Here is a 27,500-nt window from a genome sequence, read left to right as displayed (position 1 = left end):
GTGTAGTCTTGTAATGTTTAATGTGAAGTTTATTTTTTGTAATGAAGTAGTCTTGAATAGATTGAGGTATAGCTGGTTTTATATTCGCACATTCGCTCAACCTGTGACATGCTCCCTATATTGTTTTACCATGGTACTTTAAGTATTCGGTCTGAAAACCACAATAGCACTATTTTATTTGACTATTTACTTTGATAGTAATTGGCTGCTAATTACACTATTTTGAATTTGGAAAGAATACTTTTTTGAAATTATATTAATGAAAAAGTCTGAATGTCTGAATATAAAACCAACTTTACCTCAGTCTGGAACCTGATCCTGTTGATCATATGGTTGTTTCAGGGCCATTTTCATTCGTTGTAGTTAATTTGTTCTGTAAGTTTGTTTTTGGTGATTTCCTTTTTTTTTTTTGTATTTTATTGTGTGTATGTTGGCTAATATGAGAGTGTTGTAAATGACTATTGAATTAAATAACTAGCCTATAAGTTTGCTCGCCTGTTAGTCTGTGTTTCTGTCTAGTAGAAGACAAAAACGATAGATGTGTTACGATAGATGTGTTCAATCCTGTTCCTCGAGATCTGCCTTCCAGCAAATTTCAGCTCTAACCCTTATACAACAGCTGAAGCTGCTAAATAAGATGTTTAGTAACATTCGATAATTACAGTTACAGGTGTGGTGAAGCACGGTTGCTCTTCAGGAAAATTATTAGTCAAGGACAGTCGAGTACAATTATGACTTACAGCATCGTTTTAAAAATGTTGATGTAACTTTACAGACTATCAAGTATTTTGACAGTTAAAGTTGCTCCATGCTTTGAATTTTTTATCTTTTAAAAATACTTGTAAAAAAAACCCTGAAAAACTGTATTTTGTGGTCTTAAACTGTTTTTAAATCATTTAAAAAGCTTTAAAAAAGTTTTTAGATTTGTAATATATCTCCTCATCATTTTTTGTTAGTAATTATTCATGTATTTCATTGCTTGGTGGTCATTATTATTAATCATTTGATATTAATATATAAGAATGAATATCTATTCATTTTCTTTTCGGCTTAGTCCCTTTATTAATCTGGGGTTGCCTCAGGAGAACATGCAAACTCCACACAGAAATGCCAACTGACCCAGCCGACCTTCTTGTTGTGAGGTGAATGTGCTACCCATTACGGCACTGCGTCAGAATGGATATTATATTAATATTTAAATTTGTATAATATTAATATAATATTATAATTACGTCACGGTGGTGCAGTGGGTAGCATGATTGCCTCAAAGCAAGTAAGTTGCTGGTTCGAGCCTTGGCTGGGTCATTTGGTATTACTGTATGGAGTTTGCATGTTCTCCTTGTGTAGGCGTGGGTTTCTTCCAGGTGCTCTGGCTTCCCCCACAAGTCCAAAGACATCCGCTATAGGTGAATTGGGTAAGCTAAAATTGTCCGAAGTGTATGTGTGTGAAAGAGTGTGTATGGATGTTTCCCAGTGATAGGTTGCAGCTGGAAGGGCATCCGCTGTGTAAAACATATGTTGAATGAGTTGGCGGTTCTTTCCGCTGTGGCGAACCCAGATTAATAAAAGGAGTAAGCCGAAAAGAAAATGAATAAGTTAAATTATTTTTATTTATAATTTCCAAAATAATTAAGTTAGGGTGTAATGAATGTTTTATTTAATAATCTTTCATTTATTTATTATAATTTTTTGCATGTTATCACATTTTTTAGACATTATAAAATTTTAAAACTAATTTTGTAGTAATACTCCAATATTTAGTGACTTTATTGTCTATTATTATTATTTGGTTCTTAGTAGTTAGTGTTTTTGCATGTGTATTCACATACAGTAAACAACACACAACTAAGCCAAACAAAAATGTAAACTATAATACAATGATACTATTACATGCATACATACATACATACTATGTTTCATTCAGCTCAAACTAAAATAATAATTTTCAACACTTTAAACCCCAAAACGTTAAGGCAACTAAAACCATTTGAGGAAACCGACTGCAACAAATCATTTAAGTAAAGAAAAATGCTAATGAGTACTGTGAACTTTATCCATTTGAGTAAACTAGGCAATTTGAGCACAGAAAAACTCAAACCAACTGAGTACTGTAAAACCTAACAAGTTAAAGCAACGCAAACTGCTTAGGGAAACCGATTGCAACAAACCATTTGAGTTAAAAAACTAATCTATATGAGTACTGTGAACTTACTCCATTTAAGCTGAAGTATTTAGCTATTTAATTAACTCATTACATTCAACACTGAGTTCAAAACTCTTTTCAAATGAGTAGAATTAACTTTCAGTCAATTTTGAGTTAACTACACTCATTTCATTTGATTTCATTTCAAGTTGACTGTTGGGTTTTACAGTGAAGGATTATCATTAAATACACACATCTGCAACATTGTTAGATTAAATTACATCAAATGTGATGTGTTGTTATTGTGCTCATGGATTAGGAAAATCTCACAGAGCACAGAGACAAGCAAATATTTAGTAAAGCACTTCTGTGTTTGTGCTGTTTCAGCCGTTTGGCTCGCTTGCACAATAAACACGTACACTGTAAAATATCATATGATTGTGTCATGACCAGTGTTGGGTGCAATTATTGTAGTTAAATTACTTTTCAGCTGAAAAAAGTCAAGTAAGGGACTACTTTTTATTTTTAGATAATTTTGTTACACATATTTATAATGTTCTAGCTTAAATTAATGTGAATTCAACAGTTATAAATAAATTCAGAAAAGCAATATATAGTATCTAGCTGAAAACTACTACTTTTTAAATAAAATAAAAAACATTCAGCACTTATCAAGACAATTGCATATGATAAAGAAAATATTTAATGACAAATTAGTTCATGATAATATAAGGTATTCACAGAAGCAGAAATTATATATATATATATATATATATATATATATATATATATATATATATATATATATATATATATATATATACACACATATATATATATATATATATATATATATATATATATATATATTGTTATGCAGACGTTATCAATATTTTTCTTAAAGCTTAAACAATGATATGTTTTAGAAATGTATATCAATATAAAGTATGTATAAATGATGGTGTAATTACTTTGAAATATTTTCTGTTTTGATACATATATTATTTAATATTTGAGTGTTAATATATATTTATATGTATTTATTTGTTATCTATAAACTAAAAGTTCCAGGAAAATGTCTCAATTTTAAAGACTTTGAGAGTTTAAATTTACTGTAAAAAAATGCTGGATAATTGCTTTAAATTTCCCAACACAAACCAATTAAGTTAGCTTATTTGTTTTTACAAATTTAAGTGGATTAAACATAAAACAATTATGTTGTCAAAATAAAAAACCTCAAGAATTGTGTTAATTTAGCTCATTTTACATAAGTAGTCAAAAAATATTTTTTGAGTGTTCTATTGTCTACGGATTGAATTTTATGAGTATTTTCAGTATTTAGTTCATTAATTTTATTTCGGCTTAGTTACTTTATTCATCAGAGGTTGCCATAGTGGAATAAAACGCCAACTTATCCAGCACATGTTTTACACAGCGGATGCCCTTGCAGCCGCAACCCAGTACTGGAAAACACCCATACACACACATACACTATGGCCAATTTAGTTTATTTAATTCACCTATATCGCAGTAACTGTGGGGAAAACCAGAGCACCCGGAGGAAACTCATCGAACATGGAGAGTTTTAGTATTGTTTAGTTAAGTAATTACATTTTGAAAATATGTAATTACTAATTAATTACTTTTTTCTTTTTTGGTGTAACTTTCGCAACACTTGTCATTACAACATTGTTTTGTTATTTTAACTTAAGTTATTATATTTCAACGTAATTTATGAAGTCAAACAAGCTGTTTTAAGCCAGTTCAATGTTAATGTAATAAGAGTAAAAACAAACAAACAAACAAACAAAAAAAATACTCAGCTTCTATGTTCTTTCCTCAGTAAGGTGTGATTCGGCTGGCTGCCATAAGCTGTTTAAAATATATTTGTATCTTTTAGTACTTTTCCAGAGAGAATGAGCTCATAATGAGGTGTTTCTCACTAGCGTGGTTTGCTTTTTGAAAAGGAGACATAATGACCACATCCACATCTACCAGTGAATCTGCAGCTAGAAGAGCAACTCTACAAACCTCCAGAAACAGATGGAATAGAACAGATAAATATGAGATTGCCCCGATGATTAATGCTGACACAAGTAAGTACAGCAAGAGATATTTATTAACTAGTGTCCATCTATACATGGAGATTAAAGAAACCCTTAACTTTTCTTTTTAAATAGTGTAATTTTACAACTCCCATAGAGATAATTATTTGAGTTTTGGGATTTTTTAATCTATTCAGCTGATCTCTGGGTCTGGCAGGAACACTTTTAGCTTAGCTTAGCATAAATCATTGAATTAGATTAGACCATTAGCATTTCTCTTAAATTCAAAAGAGTTTTGATCATTTGCTTATTTAAGGCTTGACTATTCTGTAGTTATGTTGTGTACGAAGACCTACAGAAAATTAATAATTTTTACTTTCTAGGCTGATATACACAGGAACTGTGCTCTTATTCTGGCATAAAGAATTCTGGCAGCAAAGTTCTTTGATTATTACACCAGAATGAAAATACAGTTCCTTGACATATTGCCCTATAAAGCAGCAGCTTTTCGTTTTCCAACAGTCTTTATATACAGTGTAGTTATAGAAGAGTCAAGCTTAAATAAGAAAATAGTTAAATAGGAAAATATTATATGAAATTGAGTTAGATGCTAATGGTCTAATCCAATTCAATGATTTATGCTAGACTAAGCTAAAAGTTCTAGTAAGAGACCAGGAACACTGCAAAAAATAAAATAAAATAAATAAAAAAATGTAAAAAAATTCTTAAATTAGGAAGCATTTTCTAGATGAGCAAAAAATATAGTCTTGTTTTCAGAAATAATGTCACAATTAAGTGAGTTTTTCCATAAATCAAGCAAAATAATCTGCCAATGGATTAAACAAAATACAATCTTATTTCAAAGTGAACATTTTTTTTATTTTGCTTACCCCACTGGCAGATTACTTTGCTAGTTTCAAATAAAACTTAAAAATATATATATATAATAAAATAAAATAAAAATTAAAAATAATAAAAAATCTAATTCTGAAAACAAGACAATATCATGACAATTTTTTGCTGTGAAATCAGCTGAATGGATTAAAAATGGTAAAACTGTTTAACTCTAGGGGAGTCGTTTCCAAAAAAAAAAAGCTGAAAATGTTTGATATTTCAGACAATTTTATCACTTATTGCTTAACAATGTTGGTCAAATCATAACTTCAAGAATCATCCACATGTCAAAAACGGCTCACTTCACAGCCAATGCAAAGTGTCAGTGAACGCCCTTGTCATTCAATAGCTTATCCAGAGCTTTCTGTTTTTAAAGTACATTGAAGAGTAAATAAGCAAGGAGAATGTTTCAATGTTTTTCTCCTCTTTGTTTTGAACAGGGAAGTGCGATGAAGACAGTGTAGAGCGCTGGCTTATGACTATCTCCAAGTAAGAGTTGAATCTCACAAGTGCTTATGTCTCACTCTTTGGGGCTTCAATGAGGGATCAAGCTTTTCTCAAATGCTTTTCTTAAATGCGTTTCCTTCTCGTAATATGCTCACTAATTCAGCTTTATTTCCTTGTTTTAGGGCTGATACGAAACCAGAGGTTGTTCTGGAAACTTTTGCAGGTAAAATTACGTTCAATTTGCAACCCAAAAAAAATCAGCTTAGAAACTACTAAGTTTTGCAAACTTTGACAAACAAATAGTAAATTACATGTAGAAACTGTGAAAAGTTTAAGAGTAGAAACATTATAATAGCATTCAAAAATATGTAATGAAATGTAGTCTAATAATCTTTATTCACAACTTAAAATAATATCTATTAGTGTTAACTTGACTTTATTTGTGAATATATATTTATACAAATAATAACTTTCATAATAAGCAAAAATATAATATAATAGCTTATTATACTTGTACTTATTAACATACTCTAACAATATTAGAATTTATAAATTGAATTTGTGATGAACTAATAAAGTATTTTGTAAAAAAAAAAAAGGAATGTCTAAAATTCACTCTAATCATCTTTTATTTAATTACAACTTACAACTTAGAAAAATCATCTTCTTGTACAGCAAATTTCAGCTTAGAAGAGGTTTTGATAAAGTGATCATCTCAATTCATATTAATTTCCTCTCTAGCATACTGACAAAAAAAAAACACAATTTTGGTTTCAATTAGTCTTTTTTTCTGTGATATTCTTTGTTTTAATTACAACTTTGAAAAATAATTTTCCTGTATTGTATATTAAAGTTTAGAAGAGTTTTTGATTATGTGCTCATCTCAGTTCAAATTCATATCCTATCTGTGTAAATATATCAATTAGGGCTGCGCAATATTGAAAAAATCCGACATTGCTTATTTTATTTGGTCCCACTTTATATTAAGTGGCCTTAACTAATATGTACTTACACAGGAAGTAATAGTTTGTTACAATGTACTTATTAGCCCCTTTCACACATACAGACCTTTCCGGAAAATTGCCGGCAAGGTTGTATGTGTAAACAGGTCCTTTTTGAAAATACCGGTAAATTCGTTATGGCTATTTTCCGGAAAGAGAAGTTGTAACATTACCGGCAATTTGCCGGAATGCTGCGCTGTGTGAATGCAGAAGGAAGATTCCCGTAATAAGCGCGTGCACGTCTAGAACGTGCTGACGTGAGACGTCTGCTTTAGCCAATCACAACAGTCAGACGCATTTACGTCCGCGCGGTTTGTGAGGATAAAAGCCTTTGAATATTTTTCCAGACACATTTAGCTTCTAGAAGTTAGTCAGATCACGTTTATATGTTCTTCTTTATGTCAACTGTGTAAATAATCATCGATGAGATGCTTATGATAAGCCGTTGTTTGTTTACCTTCAAGCTTTGCGTGCGCCTATGAGCGCCTGCACACGCACATATTATGAACATCTCAACATGCGAAAGTGATTCTACGAAAGTTGTTCACAATATTGATCATCCACAGAGTTTGTAATTTAGTCAAATGTTTACAAATACAAGCGCAGCCGTTTAAAGCTCACTTGTGGTGAATGATGTCAGAATTTACCGGTATTTTGGAATGGATGTGTGAATGCTCTTTTCCGGAAAATTTCCGTAACGTCCTCGCCTGTGTGAACAGCGCTTTTTTGAATATACCGGTAAAGTCGTTCCGGAAATTTTCCGGATATTTACCGGTATCACTGTGTGAAAGGGGCTATTGTGTAAATACATGTATTTACTGTGTACTTATGCTTGATTAAATACATGCATGTAATTACATCTGTAGTTAACTTTTGTAATTACATTTGTAAATACACTGTTGACCATCCCTTACACCTTAACCCTCCCTTAAACCTACCCATGCCACCAAACCTGTCCATAACCCAACCTCTATCCCAACTCAAAAGCACCACAAGTGTTCTCAAATACATTATAATCACAGTAAGTACATTGTATTTATTTTTTTGATCTAAGTACATAGTAGTTAAGGACACTTAATATAAAGTGGGACCTTTTATTTTTCTGCGATATCGTCAACTTAGATTGTAAGGTTCCATTTGCGTTCTCAATGATTTTGAGATATTGAACTTCAAAGGTTTTGCATTTCATATAGCAAACAGTATGTTTGTAACATTTTTTTTTAATAAAAAGTCTTAAAATGTAAACAACCCATAATGTAAATAAGTTGTCATTTAATAAGAATGTCAATAACTCAATTTTGACAAAAAATGTCAGATAGAACCTCATAATTATTAGGTGGCGATATATATATTGCGATATGAATACAATTTCGGCAGATGACCTGATTTGGAATGAAATTAACTTAGATTGATTAGAGTAATCTAGTTGCAAGCTAAATGCTAAAGACAAAAGTGAAATAAGTAGTCAGATATTGAGGTACAGTAATACGATACGATATTATCACAATATTTTACCCCAGATAACGATAAATCATCCTTAATATATCATGATATTTGTTAATGAAGGGGGAAAAATGAAAAGTTATAAGATGTATTTCTTTTATTAACAGCATGTCTATTTTGTCGAATTGCAACATTGATGTGTTTTCGATTCACCATTATAAGAGGCGCCACCTTATGTACTGCCAGCTAAGCGGTGAACGATATCAGTGCAAGGCTGATGGATTACTGTAACTCAGATCTTTTTTACCTTTAAATAAATATAGATACTTGGCTACATTGATAATGTATCGCGGGGCGGAATTTGAATAATATGTATTTGAATAATAAAATGTAATGTACAAAAACACTAAATTCTTCATTGCTGATCAACTATAATCCCATCTCCACATTGCAAATCCTACGATGTGACTATTGCGAATGCACACATTGCGATATCGATGCTGAAATGATATATTGTGCAGCCCTAATATCAAAAACATACTAAAACAAATCACAATTATGGTTTCAATTGGTCTTTTTTTATTTTTGATGATGGAATAATTTGATCCTATTGACTTGTGTAAACCGTCACACACGCTTCATTCTAAAATATTCAGCTTTGCCTTCAGTGAAACCTATAAGAAGAAACGAGAGTGGAGAAGATGATCTGGCACTGGGAGTGGAAGGTAAACATTGGCTGTTTTTGTTTTGCTTGGTTGACTTCAGTTGAAGCAAGACGAATGGGTGATATAAATAAGTGGCATTGGTTGGTGTCCAGATTACTAACTACTATTAAAACATTACGTACAGATCCATCTATGTTACATTGAAGTGTTCGGAGAGAGCCTGTGCTAAACCTGGATTTTAAACATGGCAAATCTCGTCACTAACACAAACACTGGCAGAGCGTGAGTCAATCCAGTCCCACAATTCACGGACAACAGTCTGAGATGTGTCATGCACATCTGTGGAAACTTTACCTGCTACTGCATGAATTTTATTTACATGGAAAAAGATAAGGAGTAGATAAAGCCGAGAAATACGTGCTTAATATGATTTACCCAGGAACGACATGTTCCTGGATCAACAAGTAGGTTTGGGAAGAAAACCAACCCCTTATCATATTACATTTTACATTGTGTGTTTACAGACTTTTATAGTATTCTATACATTTATTTAGAGCTTTTCTACATTATGAATGTAATGGGCAAAAAAGATTCTTAGATAAATTAATTAATGCAGAAAAACTTACTCTAAGATGTCTACTTTATATTCCTTAATTCATTCATTTTCAACCGCTTTTCCATGGCCGGGTGGCAGGGGCAGCAGTCTTAGAAGAGAACCCCAGATTTCCCTCTCCCCAGACTCTTCCTCCAGCTCCTTCGGGGGAATCCCGAGGCATTCTTAGGCCAGCAGAGAAACATAGTCCATTCAGCGTGTTTTGGGTTTTCCCTGAGACCTCCTGGTGGGACATGCCTGGAACACCTCCCTAGGTAGGCGTCCAGGAGGCATCTGAAACATTCCTGAGCCACCTCAGCTGACTTCTCACAATGTGGAGGAGCAGCGGCTCTACTCCGAGCTCCTCCTGGGTGACAGAGCTCCTCACTCTATCTATAAGGGTGCGTCCTGACACTCTCGAAGGAAACTCATTTTAGCTGCTTGTATCCGAGATCTTGTCCTTTCGGTCATGACCTAAAGCTCATGACCATAGGTGAGACCAGGAATGTAGATTGACCAGTAAATCGAGATCTCTGCCTTTCGGCTCAGCTCCTTCTTTACCACAACGGTTGCTGCGCTACACCAATCCGCCTGTCAATCTCACGTTCCATCTTTCCTTCACTCGTGAACAAACCCAAAGATACTTGAACTCCTCTACCTAGTGTAAAGACTTTCCTACAAGCTACCTTTTCTGGTGGAGCACTATACTTTATACTCAACTTAATTTCTGTTTAGCTTCCTATATGTTAAAGTCAACATAAACAAATGTAATAGTTGTGTTAGAGTTAGAGTTATGCTACTCATTGATGAATTTGCTCTTCACTGTTTGGACTCTCAATAATGACTTCAAACCACACTGAACTGAGCTAAACTGAACTGAACTTAAACACTAAAAACTGAACTACTCTGATCCAGTTACTATGACCATTTATGTGAAGCTGCTTTGACACAATCTACATTGTAAAAGCGCTATACAAATAAAGCAGAATTAAATTGAATTGAATTAGATGTTAGACTACATTAAAAAATTTTTTTTGGAGGTTGGTCCTGTTCACTCTCTCCCCAGTATGCATTATTGGCCATTTTTATATCTAATACACCAGCCTGATCTCTCCAGTTATTTTACGAATTTGCAGATAAGTTGCAAATTTGTATAAAATTTAGACAACTTCATTCATACAAAAATGTAAGGTTTTAAAAAGGGCTTGCCCCCCAACCCCACCAAAAACCCAGTTGTCATTTGGAATGAGCACATCGTACGAAAACGATATGAATTTATATGAATTAGATACTACATCAAGTTACGAATTGCAATGAGATTGTGTTGAATATATGGATACATGTGATTTCTTACTCAGCCAACATTATGTAAACTTGTTTGTTTTGGTGTGCTTTTAATATAATCATCTGTGTTTTTCATTCATTCATTTTCTTGTCGGCTTAGTCCCTTTATTAATCCAGGGTTGCCACAGCAGAATGAACCGCCAACTTATGTTTTTAGCAGCGGATGCCCTTCCAGCCGCATCCCATTGCTGGGAAATCATCTGTGTTTTTGATAGTTATTATTAAAGCAACCTTATGTGCAGGGCCGGATTGACCAATGGGCATTATGGGCACAGCCCCAGACTTAGAGCCCCTGCGAGGGAGGAAAATTCAGATTTTGGAGTGTCTATTTAGGCTGACACTAGTCTTAAGTGCAAATAGCGCACTTCGTTGGAATAAGCTAGTTGAATGATTCACGCCTATCGCCATTTAATTGACAGAGACAAGATAAGTAAAGAGCATAACAGACATTAGTGTGTGTGGCGTAGCTCGTAAAGTGCATGTCAACATGTTTTGACGTGATCGATTATGAACCCAGTTTGAATCCAGCATCTGATGAACACGTTTTTCTTTTTTTTTCCCCACTACATATTAATTTTGCCTACTCTTCATCTCGAGAAGACAAGTAGGAATCATTAATATGTGTGTATTATGGAAGACTCAGATTTATACAACTGGATTGAAGAGGTGTTATATCCAAATCATGTGCATTATAAATTTGAAGAAGTTATACATTAAAAATACCCTTAAATATAAATTTTTAATACTGCTTCAGTGAACTTGAACAAGTATATTAAAATCCATTAATTTTCACTAGTTTTATTAGTATTTTTTTTCCAAAGTGTGCTTTAAATGCTTTAAAAATAATAAATCTTTGTAGACTAAAAATATATGTAGGGTATATAATTTATTTTAAAAATGCAGGCAATATATTATAGATCAATTTTATAACTCTAGAGGTGCAGCCAGGTTGGGGGCCTACAAGAAATTGTGCCCAGGGGCCTCTGAATTCTTAATCCGGGCCAGTTTATGTGTCATCTGACAGCTTACTTTCCACATGTGCAATTTCTGTTTGTGCTCTCAGAAATCATTAATCTGGAGTCTAAATTGACTTTAAAATCCATAAGATATTTTGTTTGTTGTTTGTCTAAATTGAAAAGGCTTTAAAACCCATAAGATATTTTGTTTGTTGTTTGTCTAAATTGACAAGGCTTTAAAATCCATAAGATATTTTGTTTGTTGTTTGTCTAAATTGACAAGGCTTTAAAATCCATAAGATATTTTGTTTGTTGTTTGTCTAAATTGACAAGGCTTTAAAATCCATAAGATATTTTGTTTGTTGTTTGTCTAAATTGACAAGGCTTTAAAATCCATAAGATATTTTGTTTGTTGTTTGTCTAAATTGACAAGGCTTTAAAATCCATAAGATATTTTGTTTGTTGTTTGTCTAAATTGACAAGGCTTTAAAATCCATTAACATATTTTGTTTTGTTTGTTGCTGGAGCAAAAAAGGCAATAGCTGTAACGACTCCACCCTCTTGTGGAAAGGGGGTGGGGAGCAGCAGCTGATTTGCATTTAAAAAGATACACACAAAATCTGTTATTAGGGTTTCTGTACTAAAAGGCTATTTACAGCATGGTATTATAAGGGGCTGTTCACATATTGCATCTTTTGCATGCTAAGGTTCATTATTTCAAATAGAGATGCACAGTAATAGAGAGTGACAGAGAGCGATGAGCTTGCTTTTTCCAAAAGTGCTTACAGCATAGTAGTTAAATACATCTTAACGGTTCAGAATGACACAAGCGTGTGAACGCCATGTTACAAGAACCACTTAATCAGCTTTAAACTTGTTTTGTATTATAAACATTTTAATATTAACAGTAGATTAATTACCTCAAACTTAGACACTTGTGTCAGAGCTACAGCAAGATTTAGACACAATAAAATGTCATATTTTGAGTTTACAAGTCCCAAGTTGATTTATTTTCTTAGACAAGATTAGGTATAGTTCAATATATACATGTATTTTGTTTTAGGACAACTCAAATGTTCAGTAAACACCCATTTTAAATGTTTACTGCACTGTTTTCAAGCCATTCAGAATTACACTGCATGCACCGTATCCAATGTGAACAAATCTGTCATCCCTACATGTGTTTTGTTGTTGTCAGCTAGAAAGCATGCTCTGATTACTGTAACAAGTGCACATCCAAGTATGAGCTGCTTTTATGCAAATATAGTCACAATTCAAATGCATCTGACCTCAAATCAAGTCCCAAGATCCTCCCAATGTATACTGCTAGTTTTAACACCACCAGTATTTTCAGGCAGTCCATACCCTATTTCAAATAAAAAGAATGCCTCCTCATTTTGTGGTTATAATTTAATAACAGGCACATGTCCCAAAGGCTAAATCATAGCTAAAAAATCCCGCTTATGAGTTTGAGGCACACATTCTGCGGTGGTGGGAAATGTGAACAGGTTTATCTTGAGCTGACCTTCCACATTAGCTTTAGGGCTGCTACAGAAACTTCCTTGAAGTCTTACGTTGAGCTCTGGCATGTTCCAACATACAGATAATCACAATAGATAAGATTCTTAAGGTAGTTTCATCGTAGTACTAAAAACTATTTATGCAAAGACGTTTGAAATATTTGTTCTCCACTAACAAGGAAATTTATACAGTTGAAACCAGAAGTTTACATACACTATAAAAAAAGGCACATAACCTTTTTTTTTTTTTAAAAAGTCAGATGTTAATGTGACTTAACTTTTTCTCTTTTAAGTAAATTATTATTATCAAATTTGTTTTTGTTGTGCTTGATAGCAGAATAATGAGAGATATTTTTTGAGAAATTGTTATAACTTTTCTTGAAAGTCAAAAGTTTACATACAATAAGATTATTATGCCTCTGAAAAAGCTCAGATGCTGGTGTCGAGGTTTTGGAGGTTTCTGATTGGCTAATTGACAACATTTGAGCTAATTGGAGTCACAACTGTTGAACAGTATTAAAGGAAAACCTCAAACACACTGCTTTCTTGTGTGACAACATGGGAAAATCAACAAGCCAGAATCAACAAAAAAGCCAGATTACAATTAGCTAAATTACACTGGGAAAAAGAATCATTTTTGGAGCCATGTCCTGTGGTCTGATGGAACTAAGATTGAATTGTTTGGCCATAATGACCAGTGTTACAATTGGAGGACAAGTTTTAAGGGGAAGCTTACAAACCTAGGAACATCATCCCAACTGTGAAGTATGGGGGCGGCAGCATCATGTTGTGGGGCTGTTTTGCTGCAGGAGACACTGGTCCACTTCACAGCATAGATGCATCATGAAGAAAGAACATTATGTAGAAATACTGAAGTAACATCTCAAGACATCAGCCAGGAAATTAAAACTTGGCCACAAATGGGTCTTCCAAAAAGACCATGGGCCTAAGCACACTGCCAAATTACTTAAAATAGGCTTTAAGGACAAGGAGTGAATGATTTGGAGAGGCCATCACAAAGCCCTGATCTCAATCCTATAGAAAATTTGTGGGTAGAGTTGAAAAAGCTTGTGCGAGCAAGACTCTGAAAAAGTTACACCAATTCTGTCAGGAGGAATGGGCCAAAATTCCTTTAAACTATTGTGAGAAGCTTGTGGAAGGATACCCAAAACATTTGACCACAGTTATACAGTTTAAAAGCAAAGCTAAAAGAATACCAGGAAAATGTATGCAAACTAGTGACTTAAAATTAATAAAAAACTCTAAAAAAAATGCTCTCGTTATTCTAGCATTTAGCAAATGTAAATGATTTAGGTAATCCTAACGGACCTAAAATAGTAAATGTTTTGTACAATTTAACATCAGACATTTTTTTAAAAATGGTTTTGTTCCTTTTTTTAGAGTATTTAAACTTCTGATTTCAACTGTACTTAGGCCAGCCAAAAAAGACAAAGTTATTCAGTGACATAACAGGATGCATTAGTGCATAACACACATGCATCACTTGCTGGTCGTGTTAACATTTTTGAATGGTCATATTCACGTCGACCACCTATAATTGTTTGCCTTCTGCTTAGTGTGCTCGGTCTGTCTTTCCTCTAAGACTGCTGTCTTCATGTTTGTCGTTGTTTATCTCTCTTCCTAGGAAAACCAGCAAAGCTCCATTGAATCTCTAGTGTTAGTCGTGCTGTCAGACACTCCCCTTGTAGAGAATAAGGTAATTTGGTTTCGTAACACAGTAGAAATGGAAGGCACAGAATGAAATGGACTGTCGCTCTTGGGAATGCGCAAAGATTAAACAAAGACTTTGCTTTAGGAAAATAAGTTAGGCACAGGGTCCACTTTTAAAGAAGACATCAGCGTGTCCTTGACAACATGCCAGAAGCCTTCTGTACTCTTGTTTATGAGAGGAGACGAGAACATCAACATAACAATGAAGAATTCTGACCTAATATAGCTGCTGGGAGGCAGTCTGGAGGTGTGCAATTGAAAACACAGATGTTTTCCATCTTTAAATGAACTCCTCTGTGTTTTTTCTGCAGCATCTTTATATGGGAAACGCTCTCTCAAAGCAGTACGAGACGTTCTGAGGTAAGAACTCTTAATATTCTGTTCGCTTTATGCTTCAGTTTATACCTTAAAATGTGACATCTTGCCAATAATATATGATAAAAACAGATATTTGTTTTAAAATTAGCTAGAAATCACATCTTGCAGTAGATTATTAGTGCTATTACTGCATGTTAGATGTTCAATATCATTCAAAAACCAATGTTGTACCATTATTTTGTGCATTTTCATTGGATTAATTTTCTTTAAATATTAAATAATTAAGAACTGTTGCACTTTTGGCATCAGTGCTGCCATCTATTCACTATTAGATTACATATGTACAGAATATGGTACACCAAATAAAAACAGCCTGAGGTGGTCAATACGTTACATGAATATGTAGAGTGCACGTGTCTGTATATACTATATATCAGATGGAGTACTGTGTGAGTGTCTATTCGATATGTGCATGTCCAGGCACCTGCCAGAAACCTTAGTCATATTTTCCATGCAAATGCTGATTTGTTGACATGCCACCGCATGGGCTGCCGGGCTGGTTTGCATGAGGTGGAATGTCACCGATGGTGCAATGAACGCCTCCTGACCAGAATTGGGTGAAAGGGAGGAGAGGCGAAGGATGGCTTGGGTGTGTAGGGAAGAGTTGGTTCATTTCCTTCCCTTTTGTTTTTTGCGTATGTCATCCGTGCACAGGTCGTCTCTAGATCCTCCTTCTCAGTCCAGGTGGAACAGTTTTGCATCGACTCCATCGATACCATCTGACGTCAGGTCAGAGAATAGTACAGTAAAAACAATCGTCATCCATTCACTTTAAGGCTTTGGTTGGTTGATATTCACGCTGATTTTGTTGTTTTTATTGCAGTATAATGGATGTGTTGAACATACTGAAGGATGATCCTGAGGAATTGTTGCTTGATTTGGGTTTCGGTATCGAGGAGCCTGACATTACAGGAAGAATCCCAGCACGATTTCTCAATTACCAGTCTAGTGCTCGTGGCATCAACATTCAGCTCTTTCTGGAAGCTCAGCAGAACCGAATGGACATCGAAAATGCAGATGTCAGGAGTGAGCAAGTTTCCTCAAGTTCATATAACAATGAGTTATTTAATCAAACATGTCATGACTCATATAACTTGTTTTTTCTGTGGTGCTCAAAGAATTTTCTGAAGAATATAATGGCTACTTCTTGACAATACTGAAAATTAATTTCAAGATTACAATGGCAACTTCCTCAGCATTATGAAAGTGAATAGAGACTGTGAAGCTTCCAAATGACAACAAAACAATTAAAGTGGTTTAATTAATTAGACACTATAATATAACATAATACAATCTGAAGTCACACATTGTTTTTTTTAAAGAAACAGGTCTAAGATGAATTTTAATATAGTGCACAAGCCCTAAATTCCACTTATTATGATACTTTTATGGTGCGTTTTCATGCCTTTTGATCATTCCCATCTGTAAGAATATTTTCACATTCAGCCTAATAAAAATAACATTATATGTTATACTGTATATCTATACTATCTATTAAAGTGGTTTAAAATTGTACACTATAATCTATGTTATATGTCTATACTAAGTATTAAAGTGAAGTCTATACTATAATCTGAAGTCATACATTAGTTTTGTGTAAGGAACAGGTCTGAGAAGACTTTTAATATAGTGCACAAGTCATAGGCACCACTTTTATGATGGTTTTGATGGTTTTATATGTCTATACTAAACATTAGGGTTGTTTAAATAATTTGACGTGATATACTGGTCATACATTAGTTTTTTATAAGGAACAAGCCTGAGAGAACTTTTAATATAGTGCACAGGATCTAAGTACCACTTTTTATGATGGTTTTGTGGTGCGTTTTCATCATTTTTAAAGCCTGAAATCATCCTTACAATCTGTAAGAAGAATATTTTTACATACAGCCTTCAAATAAATAAATATTATATGTTATATGTCTACACTGACTATTAAAAGGGTTTAAATAATTTGACACGATAATCTGAAGTTATGCATTAGTTTTGTGCGAGGAACAGGCCTGAGAAGACTTTTAATACAGAGCACAAGTCATGGGCACCACTTTTTATGATGGTTTTATGGTGCATTTCCATGCTTTATGAAGCCTGAGAGGAAAAATACAATCATTAGGAAGAATATTTTTTGCATACAGCCTCTAAGTAAATAAATATTATATATGTCTATACTAACAATTAAAGTGGTTTAATTAATTAGACAAAATAATCTGAAGTCATACATTGGTTTTGTGTAAGGAACAGGTCTCAGAATACTTTAATATAGTGAACAAGCCATAGCCAGTACTTTTTGTGATGGTTTTATGGTGCGTTTTCATAATTTTTATAGCCTTAAATCATCATTCCAGTCTTTAAGAAGAATATTTTTACATACAGCCTTCAAATAAATAAATATAATATGTTATATATCTACACTAACCATTAAAGTGGTTTAAACAATTTTACACTATAATCTGAAGTCATACATTAGTTTTGTGTAAGGAACAGGTCTGAGAAGACTTTTAATATAGTGCACAAGTCATAGGCACCAGTTTTATGGTTTTGAAGCCTAACTTTATCATTCCAATCTTTAAGTTGAATACTTTTACATACAGCCTTCAAATAAACAAATATTAAATGTTATATGTCTATACTAAACATTAGGGTGGTTTAAATAATTTGACGTGATATACTGGTCATACATTAGTTTTTTATAAGGAACAGGCCTGAGAGAACTTTTAATATAGTGCACAAGCCCTAAGTACCACTTTTTATGATAGTTTTGTGGTGCGTTTTCATCATTTTGAAGCCTGAAATCATCCTTACAATCTCTAAAAAGAATATTTTTACATACAGCCTTCAAATAAATATTATATGTTATATGTCTACACTAACTATTAAAAGGGTTTAAATAATTTGACACGATAATCTGAAGTTATGCATTAGTTTTGTGTAAGGAACAGGTCTGAAATCATCATTCCAATCTTTAAGTACAATACTTTTACATAAAGCCTTTAAATAAATACATTTTTCATATGTCTATACTAACTATTAAAGTGGTTTAAATAATTAGACACGATAATCTGAAGTTATACATTAGTCTTGTGTAAGGAACAGGCCTGAGAGGACTTTTAATATATTGGTAAAGCCATAGACATTACTTTTTATGATGGTTTTATGGTGGGTTTTTGTCATTTTTGAAGCCTGAGAGGAAAATTTCTATCTGTAAGAAGAATACTTTTACCTACAGCCTTCAAATAAACAAATATTATATGTTATATGTCTATACTAACTAAAGTGAAGTCTGTAAGTGAAGTCTATACTATAATCTGAAGTCATACATTAGTTTTGTGTAAGGAACAGGCTTGAGAACACTTAATATAGTGCACAAGCCATAGGTAAAACTTTTTACAATGGTTTTTCTTAAAAAGTGGTGCATTTTGGGTGCATTTTTACAATTGTTGAAGGTAAAATTAATAATTACAATCTGTTTTTACATACAGCCTTTAAATTAATAAAAGTGATATGTTATATGTCCTTTGTGGTCTTTTTTACATTCTGAAAGCTGCTAAAAACTACTAGAAAAGACAAACTAATAGAACTGTTTTTAAGGGGCTGTTATGCGGTTAATGTGCCAAACAGCTAAATTAAAAGTCATTTCCTGTACAGCTGCAATGGGTTTAAATCGTGATAAGCAGATTTATCTGCAAGCCGTTTCAACAGTCCTCAAACTCTCTCTCTCTCCTAACGTTCAGATAGGTTCAGGCAGCTCGAGGTTCTCCAGCAGGTCACCACAACCTTCTCCTCTCTGGTTGGTGCCAGTGGTCAAGATGCGAAGTCATCTACAGCTTCCCGGTTGTCTGCAGAAGTTCGGGAGAAGAGAAAACGCATGGCCATGATGCTGCGTAAAGCCTACAAGAAGAGCCGCAGTCAGGCCCTAACACTAGAAAACCAGCAGGTCTTCTCTGCTTCCATGACCCCATCAGTCCCCGAATCACCATTGACAGATAAAAGGGTCCCTTCAAAACGCACAAGAATGGCAGAAAACAGTCTCTTCCCTCTAGAAGAAGAGGATCATGTGAATTCAGAATCAGTTGGGTTACTTGTGAACAGCCCAGAAGCAAGAGGAACATCAGACCTACTGAAAATTAACTTTGTTCCATCTTCAAAAGAGGGGGGTCTGCAAAGGCCTCTTGAATCTTTTGAGCTGGAAGAGGTGAAGTATTGTGTATCTCCAGTGATATCTTCTGTACTTCCTTATTGTGCTCTTTCTAATGTTGTTGGGTCTTTTTTTTCAGATCCAGAGTTTCGATGAAGGAAGTGTTTCTGGGAGCTGCAATGGCCCAGTGGATCCTGGAGGTACATGCTGTTCAGTATACTGTATGCTAGAGCTGCACGATTTTTTTGCCTCAAAATCAAGATCACGATTTTCTCACGATTCTTTAGATGTAAAATAAAGGTTAATATGAGTAGCCTATTATTATTCAAACATATGGTAAAACAACAACAATAATATCATGCCTATGTGTAGGTCTACTTTTGGTTAAAATGCTTATATACGTCTTGGTTGTTAATTCACAGCAAAGTGATTACATCAGATGACATTTGGTTTCACTTTCACTGCAGTCACTTTGGGTTCAGTTTGCAACAAACTCTTCCAAATACAAGTTTGCAACAAACTGAACATTATTTGCTAAGTTATTACTTGTTATTCAGAGCCTATTCAGGTTCTGTTCATTAACGTAGACTTCATTGGCACTAGTCCTCGTAAACAAACCTAGTTAACAAACTGTGTGTCAGCTCATGTGTGATTCGCGGCCACGAATTTGTCAATACATGAAGGCTGAAATGACAGTTTTGGGTGAATTATACCTTATAAATACAGTATGACACATTTAACACCACTTGGAGTTGTCCACGTTGCTGAGCAGCTAATATAAAACAATGTGAACACTTGTGCGACCGCCTTAATGCTTCTCTTCTGACCTTGAAATTGGTTGAATCGAAGAAAAGCTGAATTAAGATCGTGTGTAGGGTCGAATTGTTTTTGAAGAGAATATTGATATGTTTATGTAGTTTGAAGTCTGACCAGTGGCGTAGCGGACGGGCCCGCTGGGCACGCACCGACGGGGGGGCCCGGCGTGATTAGGGGGCCCCGCGTCGTCGCGATTTTCAATAAACTCTTGGGAATAACTGTGGTCGGAACCAAAGTTCACACGTCTGTGTTCTCTGAACACCTCTTAAGCGGTGGACTACTTCATTCTGATTGCTTGCCACCAATGTTGCCAACTTAGCGACTTTGTCACTAGATTTAGCGACTTTTCAGACCCCCCCAAGCGACAAATCTAGCGACTTTGTGTGTTATTGGATATTTTTTTTAGACTGTCATTTGTTCATACTGTACCGTCCCTACTCTTCTCAATGAGCTGCGTGTGATGCCGCCGGCCCCTCCCCCGCCTCACAGCACTGACAGGCGGCCCAGTCAGTCCTCGTAAAGCAGCCTCTCCCACCTGCAGCCCGAGAGCAGATCACCCCTCTGCGTACCGACGACAAATGATTTAGCACAGGCAGTGTGAAGGTATTTCCCTTGTACAGTCAAACCGATCTACTTCTCCTTTATTTTAACAATTTAATTGGACCGTTTATTCTTTTCTTGTTCACAATCACAGATATTTTAGTGACAGTTTCTGAACTTGTCTGAGTTTATTACATATGAGAGATTACTGCACATTCACTACACATCTATAATGACATACTGTATTCAAACAGCAATACATTTAGTTAAATAAACATGCTTAAATAAAGTGTAGTGCAATTATAAATACCCCTTTATTAACCATAGGCTGTTAAACAAACAGAAAAGGTAGAACGTGATGACGTCTGTGATATGCAAAATGACGTATAACGTACCCCCCCCCCCTCATCAGGGGGCCCGTCAGTGATCTCTGCAGGGGGGCCTCCGCATTTTGCACTACGCCACTGATTCTGACGTTTCACAAAAAATATTAGGAGTCATTAACTTTATCAATTCTTTCATTCATAAAAAAAAAATGATGTTTGCTGTTGGTATAAATAAACTACTTATTTAAAATGAGCTGAAACAACACAATTCTTAGTGAAGTTTATTTATAAACTAATTTCGAGAGGATCACATGCTTATGATTGCTTGCAGGTATAAATACTCTAAGTTCCATATAACAGCCATCTTTGTTTTGAAGAATCCCCCCTTCCTCCTCTACTCCTCCTCCTTTCCTGGATGGGTGGCATGGTGGCCCAGTGGTTAGCACTGTTGCCTCACAGCAAGAATGTCACTGATTCTAGTCCTTACCAAGCCAGCCGATGTTTCTGTGCAGAGTTTACACGATCTCCCCAGTGCTCAAGTGGGTTTCCCCCGGGTTCACCTGGTTTCCTCCCACCGTCCAAAAACATGCAACTTAAGTTAATTGACTAATCCAAATCAGCATCATAGACATGCTCCTAGTAAGTAGTTATCTCTTAAGAGCAATCACTATCTGTTCATTAGCTACTACAGCAGGGGAGTTCTCAAGATCTACCTGAGCTCAAACTCCCCTCTCGCCTTGCAAACGGGAGGAAGTCCCGGGCTCGAGGATCTTTTGAGCTCAGGGCTCTCTCCCGGGACAGCACGCCAAACAAGCTTTATAATCAGTCATCAGCCAAGTGTGAACTCTTGAAACTTCATTTCTTCATGTTGTCCCAACGCAATTGTGTGGATCCCAGCATTTTTACAGTGCTGTTTTGTAACATTTTACTGAGGTCTACCTTAAATGCCCTATGGTCTGACAGCAAAAATGAAGACACACTCAAGTAGTGTTAGAACAAAACAAGTTTACTTATTACTTTTAGCAAATTTAAGTGGATTAAACAAAGCAATTAATTTATTGGAAAAAAAAAAACTTGAGGCTTCTGTTGTTTCAGCTCATATAAGATAACTAGTTTAAACAAAACAACAAAACAGCAGACATTAATATTAATAATTTTTTGATTTCCATGATTTGTTGGACATTTTCAGCAAATAAGGGCGTACTCACACTATGTACAGTTGCCTTGAACTGGGCCGAAGCACGCTTGTCCCCCCTCCCGTCTCCCCAGATGGCCCGCACTCACATCGCATTCAAGCTTGGGCATGCCTACGATGCTGTGCTGTGCAGTAAGAAGCGCTCTCGCTCAGCACAGTGGAGATTTCTTTAGTTATATAGTTTTAGTCGTTTGGGATGCAGTGACACGCAGTCAAATATTTCGCCGAACAGATCAGCCACCTTTAACGCTCATAAACAATCATAAAGTCCTCGTGCTGCAGGTATTAGGAGGTTTGCTGAAGGTGCACAGCTGTCACGCAATGAGGGGTTGGCGTCTTTAAATATCTACCACAGTTTGAGTTTAGTGAACAGTAAGAAAGATTAATAATTCTACCAGAAAGACCAGGGAGACAATTATGATACTGATTACATTTATTGATAAGTATTGTTTGACAAGAGTATCATGAAACAGGATTTCTTTGGCGGAGGCCCCGTCCAAAGCTCGATTTGGAAACTTCCATCTTGGAAAGATCCAGCTAAGTCTGCCGAGGACTAAAGGAATGTCTGCATCGGTGCCTGCTACCAAATGAATGAAATGAATGAACGGCTTATATATTCCTTTTGTCTCTTGGCTATTGGTTGGAACTCATTGTGATGGGTGACGTGGCTTTAGGTATTCCTTGTGTCTCGGGGCTTTTGGTTGGAACGAATTGTGATGAGTGACGTGACATTTTGGTCTTCCTGGTAGAACTACCGCTACAAGCTACATATCCATATAAACAGTCCCTTAAAAGTGACGCCTCGTCTTCAGTTTCAGGCTCAGGTGCGCTTTGCACTAGCATTACATGTGTACTGGCACACCTGGTCCAACCGGGCCAGGGCTGGCCAAGTGAACTGGGCCTGAGCCCGATTCAGAGCACTCACACTTCTCCAAGGATCCGGGAAACGGGCCTGGGCATGGTTCGAATAGCATAGTGCAAGTGCACCCTAAGGGTGTCACACCAAAGAACGACTTAAGAAGAAACTTAATTTTATAGTGCTTCCAAAAACAGTTAAATATGTCAAATATTCGGAGACAAAAGCTCAACGTAGATGTCATGAGGACTTCAGGCATATGATCTTGAATCTAATTAAATCTTCAACTAAGTTTTTGAAATTGCCTGAGCACATCCAGTGTCACACCAGAGGACATGGTTTTCAGTGACAAAATGTATCCTGTTTTAAGAAATATATGGATGGAAAAAAAAAATACTACCATTTACTATAGTAGCCACTTGTAAAATTAAGCCTGTGATATTTATAACTGATTTCAGCATTTTCTTCTTAATTCATAAGAGCTGTAGTTCATGAACTACACTTGAAACAGAGATTTGGCTCAAAAATGTAAAAATAATTAACACATCACATTTTATAGTAGGAGTTCCATGGAGGTGGCATGGTGGCTCAGTGGTTAGCACTGTCACATTACAGCAAGAAGGTCTCTGGTTTGAGTCCCGGCTGGACCAGTTGGCATTTCTGTGTGGAGTTTGCATGATCTCTCCGTGTTGGTGTGGGTTTCCTTTGGGTACTCCGGTTTCCCCCACAGTCCAAAGACATATGCTGTAGGTGAATCGGGTAAACTATATTGCCCATAGTGCATAAGTGTGTGAGAATAAGTGTGTATGGGTGTTTCCCAATACTGGGTTACAGCTGGAAGGGCATTCGCTGTGTAAAACATGCAGGAATTGGTGGTTCATTCCACTGTGGCGACTTCTGAAGTAGGGCTAAGCTGAAGTAAAATGAATAACCGAATGATGAGTTCCATGGAGGACAAAAAAAGGTTTTGCATTTACAACATTTTAAATAATGTAAACACTAATGTGTGACTGTCAAAACGCAACGTCAACAATCCATCCACCTGTATTCCTGCAGACTTCTTTCCTTTTAGTTCTTCAAGAGTGAAAGCACATTGTGGATTCAATTCATTTACATGGAACAATTTCCATCTCTGATATTATGCAAATGGCTCATGAGATTGTTCAGTCATTTTCATATGTGCTGCATACTGTATAGGTAATGTCCGCCTTGCCACATTGATGTGGAACAATTAATGTTTGTTTAGTGTGATAAAGAGGCTTTAGAGTTTATATCAATGCATTCTAATGTCATGTAGGTGAACGAATCCAGTCTTATGTGATGAGAACCAACAGTTGTCAGTCAGACAGCAGCGGCTTTCTAGAGGAGCCCTTTATACCTGCGCTGACCCAGCAGAACAACCCTGAGCTCATGAAGGTAAGATGCGTTTCAGCTCTTGCCTTCTGTACATATACAGTACAGTTGGTTCACGCATGTGTTTAACTTGAGTATTGTTCTTTGATATTGGAATAAGGAAATATACAGAGTAAGTTAGAATTATTAGGCCCCCCGTTTATTTTTTCCCCCTATTTCTGTTTAACGAAGAGATGATTTTTTTCAGCACATTTTTAAACATAATAGTTTTAATAGTTTCTATACAGCTTAAAGTGACATTTAAAGGCTTAACTATGTTAGTTAGGTTAACTAAGCAGGTTAGGGTAATTAGGCAAGTTAGTGTATAATGCTGGTTTGCTCTGTAGACTACTAAAAAAAAAATAGCTTAAAGGGGCTAATAATTTTGTCCTTAAAATGGTATTTAAAAAATTCAAATATGCTTTTATTCTAGTCTAAATGAAACAAATTAGACTTTCTCCAGAAGAAAAAATATTATCAGACATACTGTAAAATTTCTTTGCTCTGTTAAATATCATTTAGGAAATATTTAAAAAATAAATAAATAAAAAACTCAAAGGGGGCTAATAATTTTGACATCAACCGTATATAGGTTTCTGGGTACTAAGTAATCATTAATATTTTTATATAGCAAGGATATGTTGTTATGAAGTATTGTTATGACTTTTTTCTTAATCTATGTTAAGCTGCTTTAATGCAGTCTACATCATTAGTTAATGTATTTATTAACATGAACTAATAATGAACAATTCTTGCAAAGCGTTTATTAATCATAGTTCAACATTTACTAAAAATCCAAATTCATGCTTTGTTAATGCTAACATGAACTAATAGTGAACAACTTTGTTCAGTAACTTATGTTATCTAACATGAATAAACACTGTAAATAATGTATTGCTCATTGTTTGTTCATGATAGTTAATATATTAGCCAATACAACCCTATTGTAAAGTGTGACCATCTACAGTGCCATAGAAATAAAGATTAATTAAATATATAAAACAGATCAAAAGGCACAGTATAGTGTTTTGGCTAATATCCATACTTTTGGGAGTGTTTGGGAAACCTGTTTGGAAACAGCTTCTTGGAATTATAGTCACTGTTTTTTCAGTTACATTTAGGGTGTGTGTATGTTCACACTGGTTCTTTTGGTAAAATACAGTCGGCCAGCTGAACTGAACTGTAAAAGTAATTGAATTATGTTTATTTTTAGCATATCAATCTATTTAGTTATTGTTTGCATACTGTGACACCACATGCTGTGTTTTGTAAAGACATATTTGGTCTTTTCTACATTAGTTTTTTTTAGTGGGATCTAACCAGATTTTGATTTGGTATGCTCTAAACCAGGGGTGGCCAATCCTGTTCCTGGAGATCTACCTTCCTGCAGATTTCAGTTGCAACCCTTATCAAACACACCTGTCTGTAATTATCAAGTGGATTTCAGGTCCTAAATAATTGGTTTAGGTGGGTTTGATCAGGGTAGGAGCTAAACTGTACAGGAAGGTAGATCTCCAGGAACAGGATTGAGCACCCCTGCTCTAAACCAACAGACCAAGTCCTGAAAACATGGATGTTGATCTGCTTGTTGTTGGTTCACATCACCGAGCAAGCTTTTTTTGTGTTAAATAGATGTCTAGATAAAATAATCATCCATTAATCATAATCGAATTAAAATGTCCAATTAATCGTTATTTTGATTTTAGGACTATGTTGGACATTTTCAGTAAATAGGGGTGTCACAAAGGACAACAATATTTAATTTTATAGTGGTTCCAAAAAAAATCAATGTCTGAAATATTCTGAGACAAAAAAAAATTAACATGTGGATGTCATGGGGACTTCAGTCATATGATCTTGAATCTAATTAAATCTTCAACTAATTCAAGTTTTCCATGGAAATTGCCTGATTTAAAATGAGCACATCCAGTGTCACACCAGAGGACATGGTTTTCAGTAACAAAATGTACCCTATGTTTTTAAAAATATATGGATAAAATAAAAAAATACTACCATTTACTATAGTAGCCACTTGTAAAATTAGGCCTGTGGTATTCATGACTATTAATAATAGATGCCTGACCATAAACTCTTCTTCTTCATCTTTGGCCTTAGTCCCGTATGGTTGCGGGGTCGGCTCTTTGGAACAAGTCTTTGTCTATATGATAACGACAGTAATCAATACGGTAATCATAAAACAGTAATCATAATGACAAAAGTAGCCAAGATTTACTTATTGACAAAATCTGATCATGTGATAGTGGTTTTGCTTTGTCCCTGAACGCACTTAATTTTACCTCTAATATTCACTTTTCTTGTTTATTTTGTAGATAACTACAAAAATACATAAAAAATTAAGAAACAAATTTTACAGTAGGTAAAGAAATTTGTTTCAAAAATTCATTTATTTTGATAATAAATTGATGTTTTTACTATGTCTCCACCATTGCAATATAATTATCTAAACTAGAGACTTAAAATATGCTCTAAAAGTGTGGGCTGATAACCATTTTATATTCACTGCAAATGATTGAAACTGCTGGTTTTATATGACCAGAGGAGAACTGCACAATGTAAAGCTGCAATTGAGGCTGTAGCATTTAATCACGATATAATACAGCATGTTTAATCCTTGCGCAATTTTAAGTGAATGTAAAAGGAGTCGATTCCGGAGTTGATTCCACTGACTTCAAAATAATAGTCAAGAATCGAAGTCGACTCCAAAAAACTCGATACCGACCGCCCCTAGTTGTGGAGTGGAATGATGCACTAGCTCTTTAAATAATAACACCTTCATAGGTCTAATAACAATTGTTTGATTTCAAGTCTTCTTTTTTTGCAGATGCTAAATGCAATATCCCAAGACAGTACAGAGAGTCAACAGAAGAGCTCAGAACAGCGAGAGATGAAAGATTTGACTACAGATGAACAGAACTGTCCAACACAATCCAACCAGAAACACTCCGCTGACTCTAGAACTATTAACCCAGGAGAGTTGAGGAAAATAATATCCGAACAATCCAACTCGCCAGATATCAATCAAATCCGCAATGACAATGTTTACACTTTAGCATACTTTGT

At 35.1% G+C, this 27,500-nt stretch overlaps 2 protein-coding genes across 4 annotated transcripts in view; one reads left to right on the top strand and one right to left on the bottom strand.

The window, feature by feature from the left end:
- neurod6a (neuronal differentiation 6a) overlaps positions 1-27,500 on the bottom strand; it is a 63,944-nt gene that overhangs the window by 21,515 nt on the left and 14,929 nt on the right. The gene's annotated exons all lie outside the window — the stretch shown is intronic.
- The window catches only part of itprid1 (ITPR interacting domain containing 1), a 38,931-nt gene that overhangs the window by 74 nt on the left and 11,357 nt on the right, over positions 1-27,500 (top strand). Inside the window, exons 2-12 of the mRNA XM_005162860.6 lie at positions 4,111-4,239; positions 5,523-5,571; positions 5,712-5,752; positions 8,642-8,698; positions 15,093-15,141; positions 15,814-15,888; positions 15,983-16,185; positions 18,891-19,351; positions 19,434-19,494; positions 24,325-24,443; positions 27,262-27,500. The exon at positions 27,262-27,500 is cut by the window's right edge and continues 580 nt beyond it. Of these exons, the coding sequence (XP_005162917.1) occupies positions 4,119-4,239; positions 5,523-5,571; positions 5,712-5,752; positions 8,642-8,698; positions 15,093-15,141; positions 15,814-15,888; positions 15,983-16,185; positions 18,891-19,351; positions 19,434-19,494; positions 24,325-24,443; positions 27,262-27,500 (1,475 nt within the window). The 5' untranslated portion in view covers positions 4,111-4,118. The remainder of the gene's footprint in view (positions 1-4,110; positions 4,240-5,522; positions 5,572-5,711; positions 5,753-8,641; positions 8,699-15,092; positions 15,142-15,813; positions 15,889-15,982; positions 16,186-18,890; positions 19,352-19,433; positions 19,495-24,324; positions 24,444-27,261) is intronic.

Source organism: Danio rerio, chromosome 24 (genome assembly GCF_049306965.1).
Source record: "Danio rerio strain Tuebingen ecotype United States chromosome 24, GRCz12tu, whole genome shotgun sequence".
Lineage (NCBI taxonomy): Eukaryota > Metazoa > Chordata > Actinopteri > Cypriniformes > Danionidae > Danio > Danio rerio.
This window is presented reverse-complemented; position numbering and strand designations above follow the sequence as displayed.